This window comes from Anthonomus grandis, chromosome 8 (assembly GCF_022605725.1).
Source record: "Anthonomus grandis grandis chromosome 8, icAntGran1.3, whole genome shotgun sequence".
NCBI lineage: Eukaryota > Metazoa > Arthropoda > Insecta > Coleoptera > Curculionidae > Anthonomus > Anthonomus grandis.
In genome coordinates this window covers 4,213,456-4,239,563 of record NC_065553.1, presented here as the reverse complement: position 1 = coordinate 4,239,563, position 26,108 = coordinate 4,213,456, and the positions used below count along the sequence as shown (strand labels likewise).

Here is a 26,108-nt window from a genome sequence, read left to right as displayed (position 1 = left end):
GCCTTTCTAGTCTATAGGAAGAAAAAGAATCTACGCAATATTGCCAAAATAGAGACGGATGCTTCGAAAGCTTAAGGGAATAATTAATTATTATTCTCTTTTATAAATAAATAATTGTGTTCTAGGATTAGCCTGGGTAAAATTAAAAACTAAAGAGTTAACTGGGTCATCTAAACCTAAATATGTGACCACCCTAACTAACAACGTGGGAAAACCTATAAATAATATTGATAACTTGAAAGACATATGAAAAATCTACATAGAACAACTCTTATGACACAAGACCCGAACGCTTGTATCCAAATGATGATACAGGTCCAGACATTCTCATTGACGAGGTCAAAGCAGCAAGACAGTTAGCACCTGCATACACAGTTCGATTTCAGAGATGCAGAGACATGAACTGTAGCATGTTTGCATGTTTTGTTGACTATTAAAAGGCTTATCATAGAGTAAAGGGACCAACATAATAGTCAACCTGTACTTGAATGAATGAAGTTTTGTTAGAATTGGAAATGAAACAGCAGAAGAAATGAAGATACTGAGAGGTGTAAATCAGGGCTACATCCTCTTCCCATTATTGTTTAATATTTATTCAGAATACATATTCAGAGAAGTTAGAATACACATATTCACACAGGAATATCGCAAGGGCAGCAAAGACAACATTAATAACTGTCAGCTTATAACAACTAAAACCGATATAATGAGTGAGCAGTATTACTTATCTCGGAACTCTCTGGTTAACGAGCAATGTGATCATTCGTGGGAAATACAAAGGAGAATTAAAAAGGCCAGGACTGCATTCAGCAACATAAATATATGTTCACAACCCATCACATTGCACACCAATATAAGACCGCGCTGTTACGTCTTCTCTGGATAGAAGCAGACACACCTACTGAAGCCACAATGAAGAAATTGGAAGCATGGCGAGTTATGGTTATATCGTATAATATTTGAAATACCATGAACAAACAACAAAACAAATATCGAGGTTCTCAGCAGAATGAGCAAGAAAAGGAGCTCCAATATTTCGGACACGTAATGAGAAATTAAAACAGATTTAACTTATTGCAGAGTATCTTGCAAAAAAAGTACTAGGAAAACGAAGTGTAGGTAGAAGACGAATCTCATGGTTAAAAAACCTTAGAACCTAATTTAGTATGCGTACAACTGAGTTGTTCAGATACATTTTTTCTTAATTATTTCTGTTGGAATTTTAATTAATTTTATTTTATAATTATCTTTCACTTAAATTGAATAAAATAGCTGCCAACTGAGAAACTAAAAAATAATTGAATATTTTATATATTACAAGAGCTGAAAAACTGTTTAGGGCTGAATTCGGAAAACTATAGAAATGTAGAACAGTTGAGCGATATACTTCCTACTTATAACTTCAAAATTCGCTTTGATTTTATGCGTTCGTGTAAAGTTTGTTCCCCTGTTTCCCTGCTTTTTTCTTGGGATTATCAATTTAGTATCTGTTACTCAAGTTACGTAATTGCTCAAAAGACTGTTGAGTTATTACAATACAGAAGTATCACCTCAGAAAGAGTTGGTTGTTTTTGTTGAACATACTTGAACTACTGTTCTGTCTCTGGCTATCAGAAAGATGAGTGCGGAGAATTCAAATCATGAGCACACACAGCCAATTTAGAAAGAGTGTCAAAAATGATCTGATATCCCTTGAAATCATAAAAAATCTCTGGACCTCAAATACCAAAAATAAAATTAATATTTGTTTTCATTCTCCAAAATAAAACTAACCCAAAAATAAACGACAAAAGCCTGAAAACTAATTATTATAAAGAAATAAAAAATTATTTGAAATATCTGGAAGACAAAAAAATTACGTCAAATACCTGGAGTATCTAAAATTGCCTAAAATTACTTGAAAATATAACAAAATTCCTGAAAACCATTTAAAAAAATTCTGAAGTTGCTAGAAGACCTACAATAACCTTAAATTCCTTAAAAATATACAAAATAAAACACAAAGCCTGAAAAAAAAATGAAGAAAAATTTCCTAGAGTCCCTAGAAGACATCAAAAATTACGTCAGAGACCTGGAAAAAGTAAAATTACTTGAACAAAAAAATCTGTAATCCTCAGAAGACATAACAAATGACGTCAATTGCTAAGTCAATTGGGAAGAAATAAAATTACCCAAAATTGTTTGAAAACATAAGAAATAGAACAAAAAACTTGAAAACCAAGAAAAAGTAATCTGAAATCTCTAGAAGACCAAAAAAATTACGCAAAATGCCTGGAGCAGCTAAAATTCCGATAATATACCCTAAATGAACATCAGTTTTTTCAATGTGCCGTTTTACGATTTACAATGAAAGGCCTTAACTATTTCTGCCTATTGGCCTGAAGAACACCTAATATATACGAAAACTACACTTTGTTTGTACTACACTTTGTATCTATTTGCAAGCGTAAACAAACCTTTTTTTGGATCCACGATTTAACGAGTTTACGAGAAGTGCTGGCCACCCAAGCTTTCTTTTAACTTTGAGAAAAAGAAATAGTCACTTGATGCCAGGTCTGGAGAGTAAGGTGGGTGGTCGAAAATCGCCCACTTGAGCTTCTGTAGTAAAGTTTGTGTGTTTTTTTCGCAGAATGAGGCAGAGCGTTACATTTTTTGAATGAAAAAGCGATACCTTTTTTGACAATTTTCCAGGGCGTTTTCGTTTAATGCCATTTTTAAGTTTCTTTAGCACTTCACAATATTTATCCGCATTAAATATAATACCTCGAAAAAACTGGCAAGGAAAATCAAATTATTATCTTTGGGTTGAACGAAGTATCTGAAGACATGCTACAACATATTTTGAAACTATTTACGGACTCTTTGGGTGTTGACGTAGTACCCCAGGATATTGACAACTTCTATCGAGTTGGACAAAAAAAAGAGTCATTGCTAGATTTGTCAAATTTTTACTTAAGCTGCAGATTCTAAAAAGACTGATCGAGCCAAAGGGATCCGGTATTAGTATCTCACCCGATCTCACTCCCCATTTTTGACCAAAAAATTGTGTACAAATACTGCAAGATTGCAAAAAGAAAACAATTCGCCTAAATAGTTAAAAATCAACTGGTGGTAGATGGTGCATACTCTACAGCCGACTACTCTATAGTCGAGACAGGTTGAAGGAGTATTCTTTATCAAGCATCGCCACGGAGGAGTTGTACTAACATCAATAGCAAGCCCATCGGAGCCTATAGAAAAATCGGCAAAACTTAAAACCGATAAAAATAAGACGACACCAAGAGTTTTTGCAAGACCTGCGATAGGAAGAACTAGTTTTACGTCCACTTCAGGCAAAAAGGTCACCAAAAAGAAGAGGTTTTATTTATTGTCTTTTTTGGATATTTTATATCCGATATTCGGATATAAACTTTTTTTAGATTAGGCTGTTTTAACTACTTCTTCTTAATATTTTTTATACTAGTTCTTTTATACATAAATTCTGATACTTTTTACAAAAGCACTGGTTTCCTCAGTTTTACAGCTTTTCTTAATATGTTTGAATATTCTCTTGAATGCGTGTTTTCTTTTAAATTTCACGTTTTGAACATTTTTTTCTATAGACCTTATTAAAATGAAGATACAAAAAAACTAAAAATACCACAATTAAATATCTCTTCACTAGTAGTAGATTTTGACAAGTTCAAAAGCTTAATTCTGCCTTGATATAACCCACCAAATTATTCTTACAAGACTTTTCTCAATAACTGATTGGCTTATTTTTAAAAAGACTGGTACCAAAATGGCCACTAAGATTTTTCAAGGTCTGGGTTTAACACAACTTATCAAGGTGCTAACCAGAATAATAGAAACGTCAAAGAAACTTATAGACTATATACTCACGACAAATGAAAATTCTATAAGATCAACAAGTGATGACGAACTTGTACAATGCTTGACTAAATTTCGTAGCTCGCGAAAAGAACCAATTTTCAAAAATTCACGGGATTTCAAAAATTTGAATATAAATCAATTTAAGCAAAAATTGAGATCTATCCCATTGCAAAATATTTATGACATTGACAATATTGAAGGCAAAATTAATTTGTAAAGCATTGAATATTGAAAGCAAAATGAGGGTATTCATTCTCTCTTAGATATTCAAGCACCGTATCATTCCTATCGTATAAATAAACCGTATGCTCCTTGGCTCATACTATAAACTGTTACTATTAAAGCCAATCTGGTCCACCACAATTGAAAAGGGAAAAAAAAGCTTTTTTCACTATGCAAGAAGCAAAAACTGTTAAGAATTTATGGACTTCGATAAAGAAAATGAATATTGTAAATCAAACAAATTCCATTTTACCTGAAAAATTAAATAATGTACAGTTTACAAACATTTTATTGAAATAGTACCAAATAATACCAAGATAAATTTTAAAACTCATCTCTTTTTTACTTGTCTCTGAGAATGAAATTCTTAAAATTAAGACCACCAATGCGCTAGGGTTAGATGGTGTCAATAAATCAACACTTGAGTTATGTCTTCCTTTTTTATTATCAACTCTGTTTTTCCTTTAGTTTGGAAGCAAGCCACAGTAATTCCTATAACAAAGATATCTAATGCAGAGAATATAAACCAACTAAGGCCTGTAAGTCTTATTCCTGCACTTTCTAAGGTACTGGCAAAGGGTATTGAAATTCAGATACAAGACCATGTTAAAAAATACACCTTATTGCCAGTCCATCAATCTGCTTTTAGATTAGATCACAGCTGTGCTGCCGCATTAACAAAAATTGTCGGTGATATAATTTCTGCCACCGATCAAAACAATTTAACAGCATTAACGCTTTTAGATTACTCCAAGGCTTTCGATACTTTCAATCATGAGTTGTTATTATCTGTCTTAGGGTTCTTGGGGTGCTCTGAAAGCGCAAAGGGCTTAATTTCCAATATGTTGTGTGGTAGAACGCAACCTGTCTCTTACAGGGTAACATCAGGCTCCTTACCTATTTAGTCAGGCGTTGATCAGAGCTCAATTCAGGGACCTTTGCTCTAATCCCTCTATGTATTCCAGTTCCCTACTGCTTTCTTATCCAGCTAACATCACTATTATTGCGGCGATACGCAATCCTACATTATTTTTGACTCAGATGATTCGGAACAAGCTGCAGTCGCTTTTAATTATGATCTGAAAAATGTCCACGAAATATCGAGAAAACATTGGTCAAAACGGAAGGCATCAAGTATTTGGGCCAAAAAAATCGTAGGAAGGAATTTGAACGATCGTACAAAAATGAAATATTATTAAACTCTGAACTGATACCCGTTTTCAACCAAATTAGAGGGACAACCTTGGGACTAGTGGTAGACCAGGAGTTCCGTTTTACTGAGCATATCAACGACGGATCTCTTTCGAAAAGTCTTAAAGTACTACTTTGTGAAAGTTATGTTCTGTCGCAATGAAACTATTGCGATATAATCTATAGTCCTTGTAAAAAAGTCAGACATGCGTAGAATCCAGACGTTACAAAATTCCTGTTTCATATTTATACACGGAGTACGTAAAGACGACCATATAAGTCATACTTTGAAATCCACCAATTGGCTTAATATGCATAACCGACGGCGTTTACCCTCTATGGTCTTATTTTTTAAAGTTATTAATAAAAAGTTACCGATATACCTGTATAAGAAAATAAGCTTTAGGACGGACGTAAACCATTTGAACCTTCAAGACTAACAATGCCAAGATACTACGTCCATCACTTTGAACAGTCATTTCCTTAGCAAATCTGTATATGAAACAAGATACGACAAAATATTATAAAAATTACTTCCCTTTAATCTTTTAGAAGACAAATATTTAACGATCTTCGTGCAAAACAAAGCATATCCCACAGTTATTAATTAGTTTCAAAAGTCCTTCATTTTTACCACATCTATCTTGCACAAACTTTATTGTAACCAAGCTTTTCCGATAATACTATATGTGGATTGAACTTCGGTGAATTCCACGTTCAGAAGGCATCATTTCCAAAATATTATCAATAGGCTGTCGTCTGCCCTCTTAAATAATTTTTTCGATCACTGCAATAGCAGCGTCCGTAATGGTGCTTTTTGGGCGTCCTGCTTATCATGCAATTCTACCCATTTCTCAAGAAAATGTGTGCGCCATCTTTACATCATCTGCACAATACCTCAGCTTTTACCATAAATAGTAACCAATTCACTGTGAATCTGATTGCCGTTTTGTACTGGTAGCTCCATGATTGTCGACCTCGTACTACTGAAAAAAGTATTCTTGGCCACCAAAACCACTTCCCTCTCTTATTGGCCTGAACTGAAACTATATTCAGCTCAAGTCCGTTAGATGGTGTCTGGGAGAAATGAAAACGGGAGTAGAAAAGAACTCGGGAAACTTACTTTTTGAATACCTGTCGAATCAACTGACATAAAGTGCCTGAAGTTGAGACCTCTCAGATTCAGAAGTCTGTACTTACGGATATTGATAATGATGATAGATAAAATGACTATCCAGCAGAACTTACCCCAAAGGCCGAGTACCTCTTCGTCCTTCGACTATCACCGGCTTGTTGGTTGAGCAGCACCTCCGACTTGGGTCTCGGCGGTTTTCGCGGCCTTAGGATCACTTTCGTCTCCTCTCGGATGTCGTCATCCAATAACTTGCTGTCACTCGACACTGACAATTGACGCTTAACCCTGTCGTGTCCTGACACGTTGTTCCATTCTGGAATAAAAATAAAAGACAATTATGCACTGATAACATTGATTTACTTATTCTGTAATGGTTGTTTCTTTTTAATTCAATCCGCGATGAAAGAACGAATAATAAAAAAGGCGCAAAGCGGCTGAAAAATTTAAGAAAATCCCGCATCAGACAAGAATATCAACTGCGGCCGTTTCAAGCACCATTTAGGATTCGAAAGGGAGAAAAGTAAGACGAGAAAAATGCCAAAGAAAAAATGCAAATCTGAAAAATTAACAAGGCACGAATGGGCGAAACGGCTCCTTGAGTTTATTTTAAAATTTCCCGGATTCGTTAAATTAAGTCTCATTGGTAGACGAGCGGAATATTAAATCCGAATTAAGTTAAAGTCAGAGAGGTTTTATTCTTGTTACACCTAAAAGGATTTCTCTAAAATAGCAGCTCAGACAAATTTTACGGGAGTTGGTTACTTATTAAACCTTAAAACTATTTCCCAAGAATCCCCTGTTGAAGATTCAAAATTTCACCACTTACCGCACCTTTGCCCTAAAAGCCTGTGTAAGATTGATGATGTCATTAGCGCGGTCGAGATTTCAAGACTCCCTCGTACTTGTCACCACATTTCTTGTGTAAGAAATTAATTTAGCGGTTCGCTCTTAAAGTTATTAGATGTTAGGCCTAATTTAATTGCAAAAGTTGGATTAGTAGTGTGATTAATGATGGTGAATTATGACGATCAACTGGTTTTTTTTTCTTGAGACCTTGAGACGACATTATCCATTATCTTTAGACGAGTTTCATAATGAAAGATTCTTCAAAAATGTAATTTCAAGGAGATTCAAGTATTAATAGATAAATCTTCAATATGTGTGTTACTGATATATATCGTCGTGGGTATCAGAAGAGGATATGGTTTTTGGAATATAGAAAATTTTTTAATACGTGCTGGAATGAGTAAGAATTTTTAATGAAATTATACCACTTTTTTATCCAAGTTCAGCAAAGATTGTGATAACACAAAGTCAATGGTTATTTTTTAAAAAACTATTACAGGTGTTTCGCCCTAAGGCATCATCAGATCTAAAAGTAGAAAGCAACCCTAGTATAAAAAACAACAATGCATAGACACACGAATTACAATGTTGAGATACGACTTACCGGTAAAGCTATTCGTTTAACACCACAAACATTTAAGTTAAAACAAAAATAAATACATAAAAAAAATATTGCTGACGTTCACATTAAATCCGGTTTCAAAACTAAATAAAATAAAAGTAAACAAAACAAGCAGAATGAGGTTAAGTTGAACGAAAATAAAGCAAAAAAAAAAAAATAAAGAGTGAAATATGCATTGGTCGAGAATTGAACTAGTGACCATCGGGTTCGTAGGCAAGCGCTTGCCTACGAACTGCTATCCAGGTCGTGATAAATACTGTTAAAAATAAAATGCGATTCAAAGGTAAAAACATCATTCAAAAAAGACAGTACAGGACTCCTTTTTGCCCTTGTGATCTCCATCTTCTCTAATAAGTCAAGCTTCTTTCCCTTGGGGCACTCAGATTTTCCATGATGGAAGGAAAGTGTTTTGCGGACAATAAATGGCTTGCAAAAGCCAATTTAGTCTCGGTGATTTCGGTATCTTTTTGTTTATTATATTCTATTAAGTGTTCCTGCACTCTCGTTATTATTTTCCTTCCAGACTGACCAATGTAAACGGCATTACAGTCCCCGCAGTTAAGTGAGTAAACTCCCGATTGGGTTAAGTGTTCTCTTTTATCTTTAATGTTTACGAGCTCCTTAAATAATATTGTGTTGAAAGTTTTGAATGCTATCTGTAAATTATAGTTTTTAAACAATTTAGCCAATCGGGAGGAGATGCTATCAAAATAAGTGAGGCAATGAAATCTAGAATTTTTAATGCTGGTGTTATACATTAAATTATAGGAGAGCTTGTATTTGTTATGAAATTTCAAATAAATTTTATTAATTATACTTAATGGAAACCCATTATTTACTGCAATCTGTTTAATTGTAGCTAACTCTTTTTGAAAGGCGCTTGCTGATAATGGTATTTTAAACAACCGGTAGAAAAAGGAGTTGAATGCAGCAAATTTATGAGAATACGGGGAATTAGAATCAAACTGGATAATGTTGTCCGTCGAGGAAGGTTTTCTATAAATATCAAAGGTGATTTTGTTGTTTTCTCTAGTCAGCAAAAGGTCTAAAAAAGGAAGCTTACCGTCTTTTTCTTTTTCTAAGGTAAAAGCTATGTTAGGATGTTAAGATTTAAGAGTTTAAAAAATACAAAAAAGTACGGTAGTAAAAACAAAGGAAGGAGAATATCCCTATCTGACAAAAATCATTCAAGAACTTTTGGAAAAACTATTCTAACCGCCAGGAAAAATTGGAAAACTGAACCGAACTGACTGGAAAAATGATTCCTCCGAAATTCTTTATTATTATTATGATATATGACAACAGTAAGATTAATAATAACAGTGATGCTAAGGGAGAAGCAAATTATTATACCTCAATCCAAACTAGTGCTATTTACTGACGACTGAACATTAATATAGAGAAATCCTGAAGACATTTTGACGTAGCTTTCAAATTGTCTATTAAAGCTGTTAAAAATACGTAAAAAAAAACTAAATTGAGTATAAGAACAATAAAAAAATTTAAGAAACGCGCCAAGAAAGCTAACAACTTAAAAGGAAAACCGCTAACAAATTTATAAATAAACCTCGTAAAGAGAAACTTTTTACATTTATTTGCCTGGAAAAGTGACCCCTGACTGTCTGAAATTGCCTGGAAAAATTTTAAAATTTAACTCAACTGCCTGAAAGAAATAAAAAATTATTCCAAGAACATTTAGCGTAATTGCCTGGAAAAATGACCCCAACTGACATAAAAATACTATTCCGAGTTTATTAATTTTGAAACACAAGATTATTTCAATTGCTTGAAAAAAGTATTCCAAAAACTTGAAACTTGAAAAATTATCTGTATTGCCTAAAACAGTTTGAAAAGTAAACTCAATTCCCTGGAAGAAATTAAAAATTATTTTAGTACCGGAAAATTATTTTAACTGTCTAGAAACATTGCTAAGACGATCTCAACTAACTGGAAAAAATATGAAGTTGTAAACAAAATTATCTGAACTATCTGGAATTGTAAAATTCTTCAAAAGTAATGAAAAAAAAGTATTTTGTGTGTTGTTTTAGTGACCCAGTCCAATTTTTTTAATTTTTAAGGGTTTAGTTGGATAAATGGTCAAAAAAATTCCAAGCTTCTCAAATTTTTTTCTTTAATTGTCCATTATACACAATTTATTTTTTTTCTTTAATTTTAAGGCAACTAAAGAAAAAAATTTGAGAAGCTTGGATTTTTTTATGACCATTTATCCAACTAAACCCTTAAAAATTTAAAAAAAAAATATTTTTGAAATACTTATAAGGTTTAAAATAAATTTTGAAACACTTTAAAAAATATCTGAATTGACTGAAAAGATTTTGAAAAGTGTCTGGAAGATATAAAAATTATTCTACATCTGTCAAAAAAAATACTTCAATTGCCTGTAAAATGATCCTGCCTGACTATGTATTAGAGAAGTTGAAACATTAAAAAAAAATATTTTATTTGGATGAAAAACGCAGAAGAAATTCTTTTCATTGCTTTTAAAATTTTACCAAAGGATAGGGAAAATTATTCCGGAAGCTTGAAACACTTCAATTTTTTTTAAATTGCCTATAAATGTTTGAAAAATTACCTTAATTGCCTTAAGAAATGCCTTAAATGCCTAATGATGTGTAATGATCCCAAATGAGTGGAAAAATGATTCCGAAAGCTTGAAACGATTTTAAAAATTATTTCAACTACCTGTAAAATGTGAAAAAATTTCCTCAATTGCCTGAAAAAAGTATTCCAAAAATTTAAAATACTCAAGAATTATTTAAATATCCTAAAAGGGTTTGAAAAGTGACTTTAACTGGTTATTTTCTTAGACAAGTGGTGTCAATTTTCAAACCTTTGCAAAATTTAATACTGCAATGCAAAACGGCAATACTTTTCAGACAGGCGGGATAATTTTTTCAAATATTCCAGGCAGTTGAAATTATTTTTAACACAGTTCGAGAACAATTTTTCATTTCTTTCAGGCAGGTGAAGTCACTGTTCGGAATATTTTTTTCCGGGCAGTTAGGGTAACTTTTCCGCATTTTCCAGGGAAATAAAATAATTTTTAAAGATAGTTGGTATTATTTTTTCACCTATTCTAGGCAGTTTAATCTCATCACTTTCTTAAAATATTGCACTGCTTATTTATATGCTGCTGACATGCAACTCTACTTTTCTTTTTTTTTTCTGAAAATGAAGAAATCGCTGCCAAAAAAAATATCAACGGAATCCATTTACATTATAATTGTAAGCATATAAAGAATTACATTTAAGTTTAATGACAATTAAATATCATACTCCATATCACTCTATATAAACACACCACATCATATCACTTAAAATCACAGTACATTATTTACCGTAAATTACTGACAAGACCGTGAATGAAGAAGAACAATTTACAAAATTTGTCCTATTTTTTGTTTAAAAGTACTAAATCTAAACATCAAATAGATTTTATTTGTCCTAGCAAGTGATTAGTTCGGTGAATCAGTCGTGTAGTTCATTCATGCCGTAAGAGTGTGGTGACGAAAATAAATGTGGTGAAAAAAAAGTTCTGTTCAAAAAGTGACACTACAATTCAGGACAGACCTTTAGACTATCCCTCACCCACTGATTGCTGTATTCGCCCCCCGTGATATCCACTTCTAAACGCAGAAATTCTTAAGAATTTATTATGGACTTCTTTGAGCTGCTCAATGTAATAATTGTAAGATGGGAACCAAAGAACTGACCCATACTCCGAATATTGATCTAATAAGGGAGCAATAAAGCATTCTGAAAGTAAACATAGACAAGTCAATAGTTGATCTCTGAATGAAACCAAGCACCTTCATTGCCCTATTGTTAGATGATTGATGTGACCCTCAAATGATAATTATTGAATCCATCCAGATTCCCAAGTCCGAAACTTCTGTTCCAATTGGAAGATTATTTATTGAGTAAATAAAATTGATAGGTTTTCGCTGACTTATGACATCCTGTTAAAATAACACCAATTAAAAAAATGATTGCAGATCCTCTTGTAGTCTCAATACTTCTTAAAAGTTTGACATAATCTTTAGACATCAGAACACTGGAATCTCTCAAATTTTTCGCCAAATCAATTAAGAAGTGGTACAACAAGACAGGGCCAAAATGGGAACCTTGTGGTACTTCTGATGGCACACATATTTCATCAGATAATGAGCCTGCAAAATTGAGCACTTGAATTCTCCCTCAAATAAATTCGGATATTCATTGAAGAATAGGATCTGCTATACGTCAAGCCTAAGAGGACCTCATGATTGACCCGATCAAGAACCGTAGAAAAATCTGTATGGATCCAGTCAACCTGGACTCCCCTCTCCAAACTATTAAATATATGATTAACATACAAAACCAAAATAGCATCAGCAGATCTGCTGTTTATAAATCCACATTAAAAATAAGCTTAGAGGTAAGTAATAACATCATATACCTCTGATATCGACAAAGATACAGTACTCGACAAATTGATGATGATCTGAAGTCCTCAATAGGCTTTTCTTTTCTATTTTAAATCTACTTTGATTTTCGAGAAAAAACATTAGAAGCCTCCTCAGCGCAAATTTTGCATTTTACTTGTTTCCGCAATTTGGAACTTCAGGTTGGCACCAACATGAGGTATAAAATACATATATTCAGCTTTCAGAATAATTTTTCCAGATCATTGGGATATTTTTATTTTGCATTTCTTGTCCATGCAATCTGAGCTACTTTTTTTTTAAGTAACTCAAAAAATGTTGGAAAGGTTTCATGCTTCTGGTATAATTTTTATAGACAAAATTTTTTTAAAAATTTTTCCAGCCAGGAAATAATTTTTCCAGTGGTTCTGGAAGAAATTTGCATTTCTTCAATTGAAAATGATCCCGCCTGTCTAAAAAGTATTGCAGTTTTGCATTGCAGCATTGTAGTATTAAATTTTGCAAAGGTTTGAAAATTGACACCACTTGCCTAGAAAAATAACCCCAACCAATGATGCAAATCAAGCTAAGTAAACCCAACCAAACTTAACCCCAATTAAACTTAACCAAGTTTGGAGTTAATGGCATATTCATCTAAATTCAATCATTTCTTAACAAATCCACTCAACAAACCTTAAGCCTACGTTTCAGATGAGAAACTCGTGGTGGTCCCAATCTGCTACTAGAAAAATCCACTCAGAGGGTCAACTCGGAACTTTCGGAAAAGACACTTCGAGTCCACTCTTTCGATGTATCTAAATCATAATTTTCTTTTAATTGACCCACATGCGTGAGGCCTTACTGGACAACAAACTCCAGTAAAACACCAAAATTCAGTTTGCATCTCTTTCTCTTGCTGAATTCTGTTAGTTTCTCTTTCATTCACTTGTTTACTTTATGACACTCAATTAAAGTATCTTGGACAAATTATTTAAATTGCTATCCGTATACGAGAAATAATTTATTAATACATCCAAGATCGATGGTGCTCAAGTGACCTAATTTCTATTCACCAGGACTAACGATTAACCCTGACAATAACCTTCAGCACTCGAAAGCACCTCAAAGGCGAGTGCACACCCAGTAAGCGAGGGACAGTTTTTACTGGAAAAATTCCCGGATTAAAGTTGGCAGCGGGCGCATCTCGTTTTTCATGTATTTTTCATTTCGAGCGGCGTTGTTAAAGCTGTTCGGGCATCCGCTCGGATTAGATCTAAATTATTTACATGGACTTGGCTGGATGCAGAAACTGGTAAAGCAGCAGCGCCAACACAAAATAAAAAATTCATTTTTCGCGTATAGGATCAAGGATATTATTGGGGTAAGGTAAAGTGTAATAGGGTCAATCGTTTAAATTGCCTGAATACACTTCACTTGATGCATAAATTATTTTCGTTTGGTTAATCGTTAGTATATCGTTTAGATTTAGTAAAACCCTGTCCTTTGCCAGCCAGTTTGAAAAAGGGGAAGAAGTGGAGTAACAACCACGTAAAAAAAAAACCAGGGTTTATCTAATCATAAATAGCTGTATTGAGAAGTCATACTTTCCAAAAAATTGGAAAGTAGCCAACGTTTTACCTAAAGTTAATAACCCTACTGAATTAAGTCAACTAAGATCAATATCCGTTTTGCTAACTTTCTCAAAAAATTTGGAAAAAGCTATGGAAACTCAGATAATCAACTATGTTTACAGACTTAATATTATTCCTTCGAAACAGTCGGGATTTAGACCCCGTTGTTCGACGGCACTATGTGATATAGTGGACGATATTGTCACTTCTTAAGATTCTGGAAATGCAACTGTGTGGATACTATTAGATTATTCCAAAGCATTTGATATGATGGATCATAATATCTTGATTGCGATTTTAAAATATACATTAGACTTTAAGAAGGCTTCGTCCTCTTTAATTAATTCATTTTTGTCAGATAGGAAACAGCGAGTTTGCCTTGAGGAAAAAAATCAGAATTTTTGAGTGTCAAATCATGAGTACCTCAGGGTAGTATACTTGGCCCACTTCTATATATACTTTTAACATTGCAAATTCCCTAAAATGTTGTAAATATCATCTCTATGCAGACGATACTCAAATATATTCGTCATTTATACCTAGTTTAACTGCAATATCAACAGAACAAATAAATAATGACCCCTAAGTCATGAAGTACTGAAATCTTCGGAAGATCATTTACTGAAAATAAATCCTGGCAAATTGACAGCCATTCTATTCTGCAATGAAACTTATAAAAACCACTTACAAAATAGTATAAAACTTAAACTAGGCAACAATATACCTACTCAGTTAAAAATCTAGGCTTAATATTGGATTATAAATTAAAATTTAAAGAACATATTAGTTTTTGTTTAAAAAAAGCATATTCGATGTTGAAACTAATTTGTTCACATATATATTAGTTATCCCAAAAAACTAAGGCTATCCTCTGTGAAAAACTCGTTTTATCATTTTTCAACTTTGCTGATCACGTATATGGGCCTTTTTTGGACAGCCTGGACATAAAAAGGGTTCAAAAAGTGCAAATTTGCTGTCTAAGACTCATATTTGGCATAAGGTGTAGACAAAGAATATCTCACAAATTGTCCGAAATAGGATGGCTTAATATGAGTGGACGGCGCAATTTACATTTAGCAGTATTTTTTTATAAAATTATTAAATTTCAATGTCCTCCATATCTCCACCGCAAAATTAAATATCGCACCGATGTTCATAACATCCATATCCGAGAAAACGTTTTAACTATACCACCTCATAAAACTGAAACATTTCAGAAGTCATTTACCTATCAAATTGCCTTTGTAATTAATAAATACAAAATAATGGACTTTTCTTTATCGATACCAGCCTTCAAAAGAAAGTTTAAAGCCAAATTAGTTCAAGAGCATTAATTTGCACATCATCTCACTATGCTATCTCATTTCTATCTAATCTTACTTATCTTCAGTTTTTTTTTAAATTAATCTCTCTCTCTTCAATTTCTCTTGTAATTTGTAAAGTTAAAACTATATTGTTTTTTTTTCGTTGCTCACTGCTTTGCGGCCATGTATTTTTTTATATAATTTTTCCTTTGCTCTAGCAGCTGCCTCTTTTTGGAGGTGAGCTGATGTAGCTTTTTATTCCGAATAGTTCATAGTTTTATTATGTATTGTTTCGTTTATAAGCACTTATATTTGGGAATAAATAAACCATAATTATTATTATTATTACTATTATCTGGCCCAGATGATAGCACGTTAATTTTTTAAAATGGGAATAGGATATTGATAGCTTGAATTAAAGATAATTTTTATTCTCTACATAGCCTTATTTTTATTTTTTATCCTATCCATTAATTCCCAAGAAGTATGAAAAAATGGGGATTGCAGGATTGCGATGTATGAGTGTGAAACGTGGCAGGTGAGTAAGCCTAATAACGTCGTCTACTGGTACTAGAAATGGATTTGTGGCGAAGAGCACCTGAAAAATTTAGACTGAAAAAAAAACCCAATAGCCATATTAGACAAACTATGGAAGTAGTCGATAATCGATGTTGAGATTTAACGACAAATTATTTCGGTTATATGAACTGTAACCTAAGTTTAACTTGAGCCCGAATGGACCAAAACAGCTCAATAGTCATTTATCCGAAAACTTTCGGGACAGCTCGATAAATAATCCAGGATTGCGTGACGGTGAAGAAACCAACTTTTCCCCGAATTACATGTTCTAAGAAAAAAAAGTTTTATTGCCCGGTGTATCGCACACGAACAACAATAACTTCTTAAACCGATTAGTTTTTGTAATTTAATAAAAGTTGGATGGCGGCTACTCAAGTTTTATGGCCGGTAAATCTTTTAATGTAATTGAAGTTTTTCTTTATCCAGAGTTTCACAAAATTGACTCCTCCTTAAGGGTTATTTCATAGTTCTTCTTTGCTATTTATTTTCCTTTTGTATACAAGACACTTAGGATCCCCCAAAAGTAATCATCCAAATTCTGGATCAATACCTCTACTAATCCATTTAAGTAAATTCTTCTTCTTGTAGCGCATCTTCTATCGGAAGTTATCTCTGTTCTTATTTCTCTTGTTTGATCACCCGATTGTTACATCCAAGTTCCTAGATATTTAAATGTCGGCACCTTCTCTATCCTGTTGTTTGCCCCCGTCAGGTTCACATGGTTCAGATACCACAATATCTTCAAATCTATCATTTCACATAATTTTTCATATAATTATCTATCAATTCACATGGTTCAGATATTGTGGTATCTGAACCATGATGAGTTTGGTAAGTACCATTAACTTGGTTTGGTTTTTTTTTTTAAATTGTTATGTGTCTGTAAGATTGCTTGTTAACAAGATTGGGTGTCATCAGCATACCTCATATTGTTAACTACTTCGCCATTTAAAGCTATTTTCAATAACTTATCAGCAGCTGATGTAACTTATCATGTTTCACTCTGTCAATGGTTCTCGCGAAATCGATGTAACCGTATGCAGGTTTTCCACCTCTTGGTTAATATTGATACAGTGTTTTCCAAGTCCTTCCCAGAATCCAAATTGTGTATTTCTTATATCTTCCTCTAGTCTTGTGTGAATTCTTTTGTGAATAATCTTTAAGAACAACTTCAAGGGCATAAGTGCGATGGCTCGGTAATCTGAGTATTGCTTAGGAATTGAATAGTTTCATAAGCTCTATGACTCTAAGCTCCAAGGCATATAGTGTTTCTGTTCTTTATATTTGTAAGTGCACTTTGCTTGGTTCTAAGGCGGCGTTGGAGGCCCTTAATTATTGAACAGTTCCAACAGGTCTGTTTTCCACCTTTTAAGCTTTTTCTCTACGGTAGTTATTATATGCTCCTTTGTATCATGTAAATGAACTCGGTTTATTTACAGGATAATCTGGAATAAACCGAGAACCAAGTCTTAAATGTAGAGGAACATTCAATCTGAACAGCTTTGAAATTGGGGCATGGTACTGTGTTAAAAAAATATCGGAACTTGATGAATGAAGTAACGTATTATTCAGACAAATTTATTATATCGCTTTCACAGTAACCGCTTCGTCAACGAACAACCCAATCATTAATTTTTTTTTTGTGATACTCATTCTTTGGAATCAATTCGTCGCGAATTTTCATTTATGTTACCTATCGATTGAAAACGAGTGCTTGAAGTGGTAATTTAAGGATAACTTAAACTTACTAATAATTTACTAAACGTGGTAATTTTCGGAAAAAGAGAAAAGTCGGCCAGAGCCATATCAAGTAAAAAAATCGCTGGCTCTTGTACGATTGTTGCGTATTTAGGCATACATTTATTTACAGTAATAGTCTTCTCAGATAGTGCATTATCTTGATGTAAAATTAATTTTGCATTAAGATAATTGAGTTTTCTTTCCATATATATTCGACGATTAGCTCTCTCAAACGCCAGATTTGGAAGGGGCCATCCCAAAGCATTTTAACTGGTTTGCATAAATGACTGACTCGTTATAAAAAATAACTGATTGACTAAAAATATTTGAGTTTTCCATTGTCTACAATAATAATTTTGATCTTTACGTTGTTTGTATTTACAGAACACCTGATGCTGACGTAAATGTTTTTTTCCAAAAATTACTAAGCTTGCTTGAGTCTCTGCCATTAAAAAGCAAACTCATTTTATGTGGCGACCTAAACATTGATTTTTCCAGTGTGTGTGCTGCTCAAGAATCTCTCCAGTCCATTTTCGACTCTTTTGGCTTAATCATGCACATTAAATCACCTACCAGAATAACTAAAACCAGCCCTAGTACAATAGATTATGTCGTATCTTCCTTTGAGCCAGATTTCGTCGATTGTACTGTCTTAAGCCCAGGTTTCTCAGACCATGAAGCAATGTTAACAAAGTTTTCCATAACTAAATCTAAAAGTAAAAATGTTCCACGCAAATTAGGCCTATTAGGATTTTCTCGGATAATTTTTTTTTACATTTTAGGCACCTTTGTCAATCAACTGACTGGAACATTCTCTCTGACGACGTTGATTCAGAATTCTCTAGATTTGTAAAAACGCTATCTAGTCTTTCTCACAAGTTCTTTCCTTTGAGACCTCTTAAAAAGAAGCAACATAACCCCTGGTCTACCCAAGGCTTGCGTACATCTGCTAAGAACATGCGCTTATTATCTCATCTTAAGAAATTTTCAGACAGCGCTTTTTTTCATGAGTACGTAAGACTTTACAAAAAGATTTATCAGAGAACTTTAAAAGCCGCCAAGGATATTTACTATAATAGGAGACTGGCTAAATCTAAAAATGTGGCTAAGGAAACATGGTCGATTGTTAATGCTTTGAGAAATAAGCCTTCTTTGTCGAATACTATCTCCACTTCATCTGAAAACCTTAATGATTATTTTGTAAATGTGGCAAATAATTTAATGAGTACCATAACTCCTTCCCATGATCCAATTTCATATCTTCCCATTGCAAATGAGAATTTCCACAGCTTCTTCTTTACGCCCGTAGTGTTACCAGAGCTTTGCAGTTCAATTAGGGAAATCAAAAACAAAGGCTCTTCTGGAATTGATGGAATTACTCTCAAAATGTTTTCAAATCTGCCCGAATGTACATTATGTCATCTTATTACTCTAATTAATCAGCCTTTTTAAAAAGGTGTTTTTCCTAACTGCTTTAAGTTGGCAATAATAATTCCACTACATAAAGGAGGAGACAAAGATCAGTCTTCCAACTATCGCCCTATTGCTCTTCTTCCCACACTTTCAAAAATTATTGAAAGATTGGTTAAAAAAAGACTTCAATCATTTTTGCTAAAATATAAAATACTTACTTCCCATCAATTTGGATTTTTAAATAACAAATGCACAAATGATGCTATGTTTTCTCTTTTTAATAATGTATACTCTAGCTTAAACAACCAACACCCTACAGCAACAATTTTCTGTGATTTTTCTAAAGCCTTTGATTGTGTTAATCATGACATCTTATTAAAAAAGTTGCAATATTACGGGTTCAGAGGAGCGCCTTTTGAATGGTTTAAGTCGTATCTCAGTAACAGAAGTCAAGCTGTGAGAATTGATTCGACTATGTCTTCTTGCAAGCCAATACAAAGTGGAGTGCCTCAAGGTTCCGTACTTGGACCTATTTTGTTTCTTATCTTCATCAATGACATTGCTAATCTAAATAGTAACGGTAAAGTCTGTCTATTTGCTAATGATACTAGTTTTACCTGGAGTGATCCGGATATTTCTAAACTTCATAGAACCGTATCAAGTGACTTAACTACTATCAAATCATGGTGCGACTCTAATCTCCTTTGTCTCAACATTTCCAAAACTAAAATGTTGTCCTATAAAAATACCTTGCAATCTTTTGTACTTGGTAATGCAACAATTGACGAAGTTGATTCTGTAAAGTTTTTAGGGCTAACTGTTGACAACTCGTTAAAATGGGACACACATATTGACTTTTTATCAAGAAAATTAAGTTCCGCTTGTTTTGCGTTAAGATCAATTTCTAAGGAGCTTAGCCTGTCTACTTCTAGAACAGTTTATTTTGCCCTTTTTGAATCGCACCTTCGATACGCCCTTCCATTCTGGGGTACATGTAGTGCAACTCAATTTGACCGTATTTTTAGACTACAAAAGAGAGCTTTACGTTATACACTGAGACTTAAATACAGAAGTCATTGTCAGCATTTCTTCAAAAAATTTCAAATATTAACTTTTCCATCTTTATTCATATTTGAGTCCCTTTGTCTAATACGCAAACACGGTTCAGCATCTGATAGGCCTTCCCATAGTTATCTACTTAGATACACGGAACATGATCTATACCTGCCTACCCCACATTCAGAGTTGGTCAAAAGTTCCATATTATATAATGCAAAAAAATGCACAATCATCTGCCATTGGAAATTAAATCCATCACATCTTTTTTTGCATTTGGTAAAGCATTAAAAGCATTCTTACTGGAGAGAGCTTTTTACACAGTTAACGATTTTTTTTTTGTAATCATTGATTTGAAATTTCGCACTAGCAGATTATGTATTTTTACTATCTGTACATGTTTAGGTATACTGCTTTTTGTAGTTATTTTAGGATTTTTTATAATTTTTTACTTTTTTAAACATTTTTTACATTTTTTTTTAACGTAGAGAGATTTTTTAATGATCTTTTTTTTGACATTGTATACATTAAATTGTATTAATCTGTATATATTGTAGATAATCTATTCTATTTATTTATTTATATTTTTTTTTTAATTTTGTTTTGTTTTTCTTTTTTTTAATTGTGTTTTGTTTGCATTTTTGTGTCTTTTTTGTTTTACAGCTTTGTCTACAAATTGTAACAATTTCTTGACAATAAAGCATTGATTGATGCCACTTTTACGCTATTGAATTTTGCAGAATTTCATGCCTAACATTCGTTTAAAATGATAGCAACTATCACCATTTCCTTTACTTTATCAATGTTAACTTCAGATAAAGGTCTTGATGACCCACCTGGACGAGGCAAATCTTCCAACACATCTCGACCGCTTTTAAATGCAATATCGCTCAGACGCACATGTTTTTGATAATGTCGATTCAACAAGTCTTATGCAACATTTTTAGGGCTTTGATACACAAAATTACATTTGCAATGGCAAATTCAGTACCGGTAAATTAACTAAGTGACGCTCAACCTGCGCGTAAGTATAGCGGACAGTTAGCAGCATAAAAATATTTTGGACGATCCCTTTACGCGGGCGTTTAAATGATCGATTTCCGGTATTTTGATGTATATACTTTTTCTTTATGAATATACTGGTATTGAATTTAAATAGCAAAATATATACTGATTGCTCCTCGTATATTTAAAGTGACCTGCCAGGAATCCCAAAGGCTTTAACAATGAATTATTGTTAAACCTATCCTTCTATCCCTTTACTCTTTTCACCTGATCAACCTTGCTCTTCTGCACGTTTTTTTTTTGTTCTTTTAATTAACTTCGTATTTGGTAGTTTCGATTGCCTTATAACTTGTCTTGTCTAAGACAGTTTAGATAATAATAATTTATCGAGGCAGTCCTCACTTGCCTTAAAAAAAGTTTTATCTAAACCTCCTTACTAGTAACAAACAACATTTTTTGGAATCGATTCAACAAAATTCTCCGCAAATACTCTCTTATGTGATCCATCAATTGACAACGAGTGCCTTGAAGTAATAATTTAATTTTTGGAAAAAGATGAAAATCGGCCAGAGGGCATATCAAGTGAGTGCGCTGACTTTCATATGATTGTTTAGTATTTGGCCAGAACTTCGTTCACATTGATAACCCCGTGAGATGGTGCATGATCGTGTCGTAGAAATTATGAGTGTTTTCCACATATCCGGCTTTTTTCTACGATTTGCTCTCTCAAACGTTGCAGTTGGATGACGCGAATTAGACTCGCGTGTTTTTGAAGTCGATTCCTAGTAAGCAACATTTTTAGCCCAAATCAGAGAGTCCGCAGCCCAGGACAAACATGGGATCTGATCATAATCCTGCGATAAATTGACTTCTCTATGACACTTAAGCTCAGGAAGAAAAGAAACCGAAAATCATAAATTGACGTGCAACAATTTGAAAAAAAGGAAGGAAAAACTCCCGGCAGTTCGAGCTTAATGTCAACCTTTTTCAAATAAATTGATGCCAATTGAAAGCAGACGACACCCATGCGACCTAGAATGAAATATCTAATATATTTAAGAAGGTCCCAAGCGTTAAGTCGTAACATTATTTCCGAGATTAAGAAAAAGAACCAATGGATGACCAGATAAATTTCGAAGCTAATGAATAAGCGTCGCAAATGCAAAAACAAAAACCTGACGGAATATAAACGCATCCATAAAATTGTGAAGCGGAAAATCAAAGAAAACTTGAATCTCTTCTTAAAGTTGCTAAACCAAATATATAATTCTGATAAAATTCCAACAGAATTGCTAGAGTCTTCATTCATTCCCACTCCCAAAAGCCCGAATCTTCGTCAATGCAATGACTTTAGGTGGATTAGTCTGATGAACAACGCCCTCTCCCTGCCCAGAATTGTCCACAATCGAATCTGAGAGAGATGCGAATGACGATGGACACTCGTGAAGCTCTGCTTAGCCTACAAATTCTGGCTCAGAAATGCATCCACCAGCAAAAGCGCTTATACATATGCTTTCTTGACTTGGAAAAGACATTTGAAAGAGTTTCACATACAGGACTCCTAAACTCCCTTGTCAACGTGAGAATAGATGGAATTGATATACAATGAATAAGGAATCCTTATTGGCATCAAATAGCAAAAATAAGAACGAATAATACTGCATTTGCGATAATAGAGATTTATAAAGGAGTGTGACAGGGATGCATATTATCACTGGTCCTTTTTAATGTTTTCTCAGAATAGTCGTTTAAATCCGCACTAGAGAATATTTCAAAAAGAATCAAAGTAGTTGGGGAAACCGTCAACAGCATAAGATAAGCTTATGATTAGTATCGCAGACGTTGGCTCCAGAGCATTATTAATAGCATTTGAAGAGCATGCTCACCCTATGGAATGCAGATCAACATTGAGAAAACGAAGACAATGGTAATTAGCAAAAATCAGAATATCCATTGCAAAATAGACGGAGAAGTCCTAGAAATGATAAAGCATATTAAATACTTAGGTTCCTGGATTGAAATAGAGATAAACCTCGATAACGAAATAAGGAACTGAGCAAACACGCTAAGGATTTATGCAATGTAAGCGACTCCTCTCTGATTCGCACTTAGAACTTGAACTGAAAGCGTGCATGATAAATAGACTGAAGACGTTTGAACTCTGGTGCTATAGACGAATGCTGACGATTCCTTGGACGGAGAGAATTACGAACGATAAACTACTTCAGAAAACCGGCCTAAACTTCGAGCAAATTCTTAGCATGCTTTAAGATAGATACGCATTTGCCAATGTGATCGCCAATCTTCATTGAAGAAGGCACAGAAAGAAGGAAATTGCCAGTACCTTCTTGATAGAATTTATGACTGTACTCCGTCGAAGCATTGAATTTAAATAGCAAAATATATACTGATTGCTCCTGATACGCCTGCGAGGAATGCCAAATAGCTTAACAATCAATTATTGTCATAGAGGGATATTCTCCATGATTTACTGCTTTCACCTGACCATATTTTCCCCAAGCTTTGCACGCCTATGCTTCATTAAAAAAAATGCCGCGTATGACCAAAGTTTTTTGCTATTTGGTCATTTCACATTCTCCTATAGTGACCTCCCTAAAGCCCGAAATTAACTGTTAACTGTGTTAGATAGTAATAATCTCAACCTCACTTGTCTTGAAAAAATCAAAAAAGTTTTATCTAAACCTCCTTACTAATATCGGTTTTATCCCTTCGGGTATTTTTATATAAAAGCTGCAAATTGGAAAATAAAAACTATTTTTGGAACGCTTCCAAGGTAACTTACTAATAAATAACATCTGGGTAAGGCCGTTCGCATAAACCAGGGGGATTACTGTCGCCTTCACAACAAATCCTTTGGAAAGTTAGTTTGTAGGAAGTTTTTTTGGAATTAGTTCAGCTTTACCCGGACTAACGAGATTTACAATACATATGAGAATTTAATAAAATTATCCTTCACTGGAGGAAAATAACGTTTTATTTAAAAACATCATTAAAAAACCGAAGGTCGAATAATAAAAGAATTGGGTCAATAATAAACACACTGAATTTGCCTTTTAGCGCGCTAATTGCATTTCGAAAATCGAGGTATAATCCACCTTTTATTAAGGCTGATTAATGAATTTCCCCGGTATTGCACGTTCGTATCCCAATGGAGTAAAGGGAACGAGTGATTTTAATTAATTCCCTTTTGTTCCCAAATGAACTAAAAAAAGACATACGGGATTATTATAATAACTACGTTGATACGAGAGTCTGTATGCGTATTGGCCAATTTGATTTTATTTACATGCCTGTCATATGGGATCATACATTTATTACTTGATGGTTTAAGGGTGTCGAAATGTGCCGTGTGACTAATATCACCTACAAATCATATGGAAAATTTTAATTCTAGTCCTATATTATTTTTTTCGTGACATTCAGAAATCATATCGTCTGACACTCAGCGGGAAGCGGTCTATTTTAACATAAATCAACACCATATCGATCTTACTTTCACTGAATCACAATATTGGGCTCAGATTAAGTACTTGTGTAAACTTGGTTTTATTATAAGGGTTTATAGAAATAATAAATAGGAGTATATTCAATTGGACTCTACGTATTTAAATCGCATGAGGTAGCAAACAGTATTTTATACCAAATTTTTTATTGCATTTTAACGACTAATATAACTTTTATTCCTGTGCGGTAAAATTCGGTTATTGGCAAAAAGTGTGAAAAGTTTTATGAAAGTTTCTCTTCTGGCACTTTATATAAAACGAATGAAAACTTTGCGAGGTTTTCTCCATCGCTGTGAATTTGAAAAATGACTCTTTTTTTGGTATGTGTGAATCATGTTTTTTTTTTTACGTTTTTCTGTATAACTTCCAAGCTATTTAAGATTTTTTGATGATTCCTTTATGGCGTTATAGATGAATTTAGCTCTGTAAAAGAATCTTATGAAAAAAATTCGATCCTAGGGCAAAAATTGGATAAATTAAAGCAATTTTGGTTTCAGAGATATTTTTTCATAATATTTTTAAGTTATTTAAGGATGGTTTGAAAACTTTCTTTGGGTACATATATGGTTTCTACTTCCACATGGACCATTTTTGTGGATTTAGTACTTTCCTCCTCATCGCATTTGACGCTTTTAAAATAAATTGAAAACTTTGAACCTTGAATATTGTTGAACATTGTATGTAACTTTCACGTTGCCGAAGATATTTTTGTAATTCCTTTGCAACGTTATAAAGAACATCGTGTAGATGAACTTTATGCAAAAAAATTAACTTATTTTAACTTTTTCAGGTACCTATATGGAATTTCTACTCAAATAAAAAGAGGTATGTTATGAATTATTTCATTTATGAATCATTTTTATCGGTTGCATACTTTCTGAGCCAGGACTAGTTCTTCACTCAAAACTCAGACTGTACGACAATTGAAACTCTTGGAATAAATTGAAAACTTTTTGAAATTTTTTTTTAGCTTTTAAGAATGTTGTTATAAAAAATGCATCTTATTGACAAGGTGATAAATAAGAAAGATGAAAACAAAGAGAGAAAAGAGAAACTAGATAAGAAACAAAAAAATCTTATTAAGAGAAAGAAAATGAAGAAATAAAAAAAGAGAGGAAAGAAGAAAATCTGATAAAGACCATCCTATTAGAACCAAAAAAATAAATAAATAAGAAACAGAGAAACCAAAAATAAAAAGAAGTAGACTCGTAACTTAAATGTTAAAATGTAACCAAAAAACAATACTCCACTACAAAACAACACTTAAAGAAAAATTGACGCAAGAATCAAAAAAGATCTGAAATGTCTTACAAAAGTCGAAAATAATTCAAAAGTTAAATCCAGATTGCCAATCCATGATAATTTCCATTGAAAACATTCCCCACTCCATTATGAAGCAGTTTTGTCTCTCTTTAATTTATTAATAGATTTTCATCAGAAACTTCGAGGGAGGTGTTCGCCACTCCTCCATCAAAGGCCCACAATGGACCTACAGAGCCCTAGTGGTGGTGTTCGTATCACGTTCTGCAGCCACAGAAGATCA

General features: G+C 33.4%; 1 protein-coding gene across 4 annotated transcripts in view; it reads right to left on the bottom strand.

Annotated features, from left to right (window-relative positions):
* LOC126739570 (cyclin-dependent kinase 14) overlaps positions 1–26,108 on the bottom strand; it is a 275,956-nt gene that overhangs the window by 41,756 nt on the left and 208,092 nt on the right. For all 4 annotated transcript variants that reach the window (XM_050445325.1, XM_050445328.1, XM_050445326.1 and 1 more), the window contains one exon: positions 6,535–6,734. In XM_050445325.1, the coding sequence (XP_050301282.1) occupies positions 6,535–6,734 (200 nt within the window). The remainder of the gene's footprint in view (positions 1–6,534; positions 6,735–26,108) is intronic.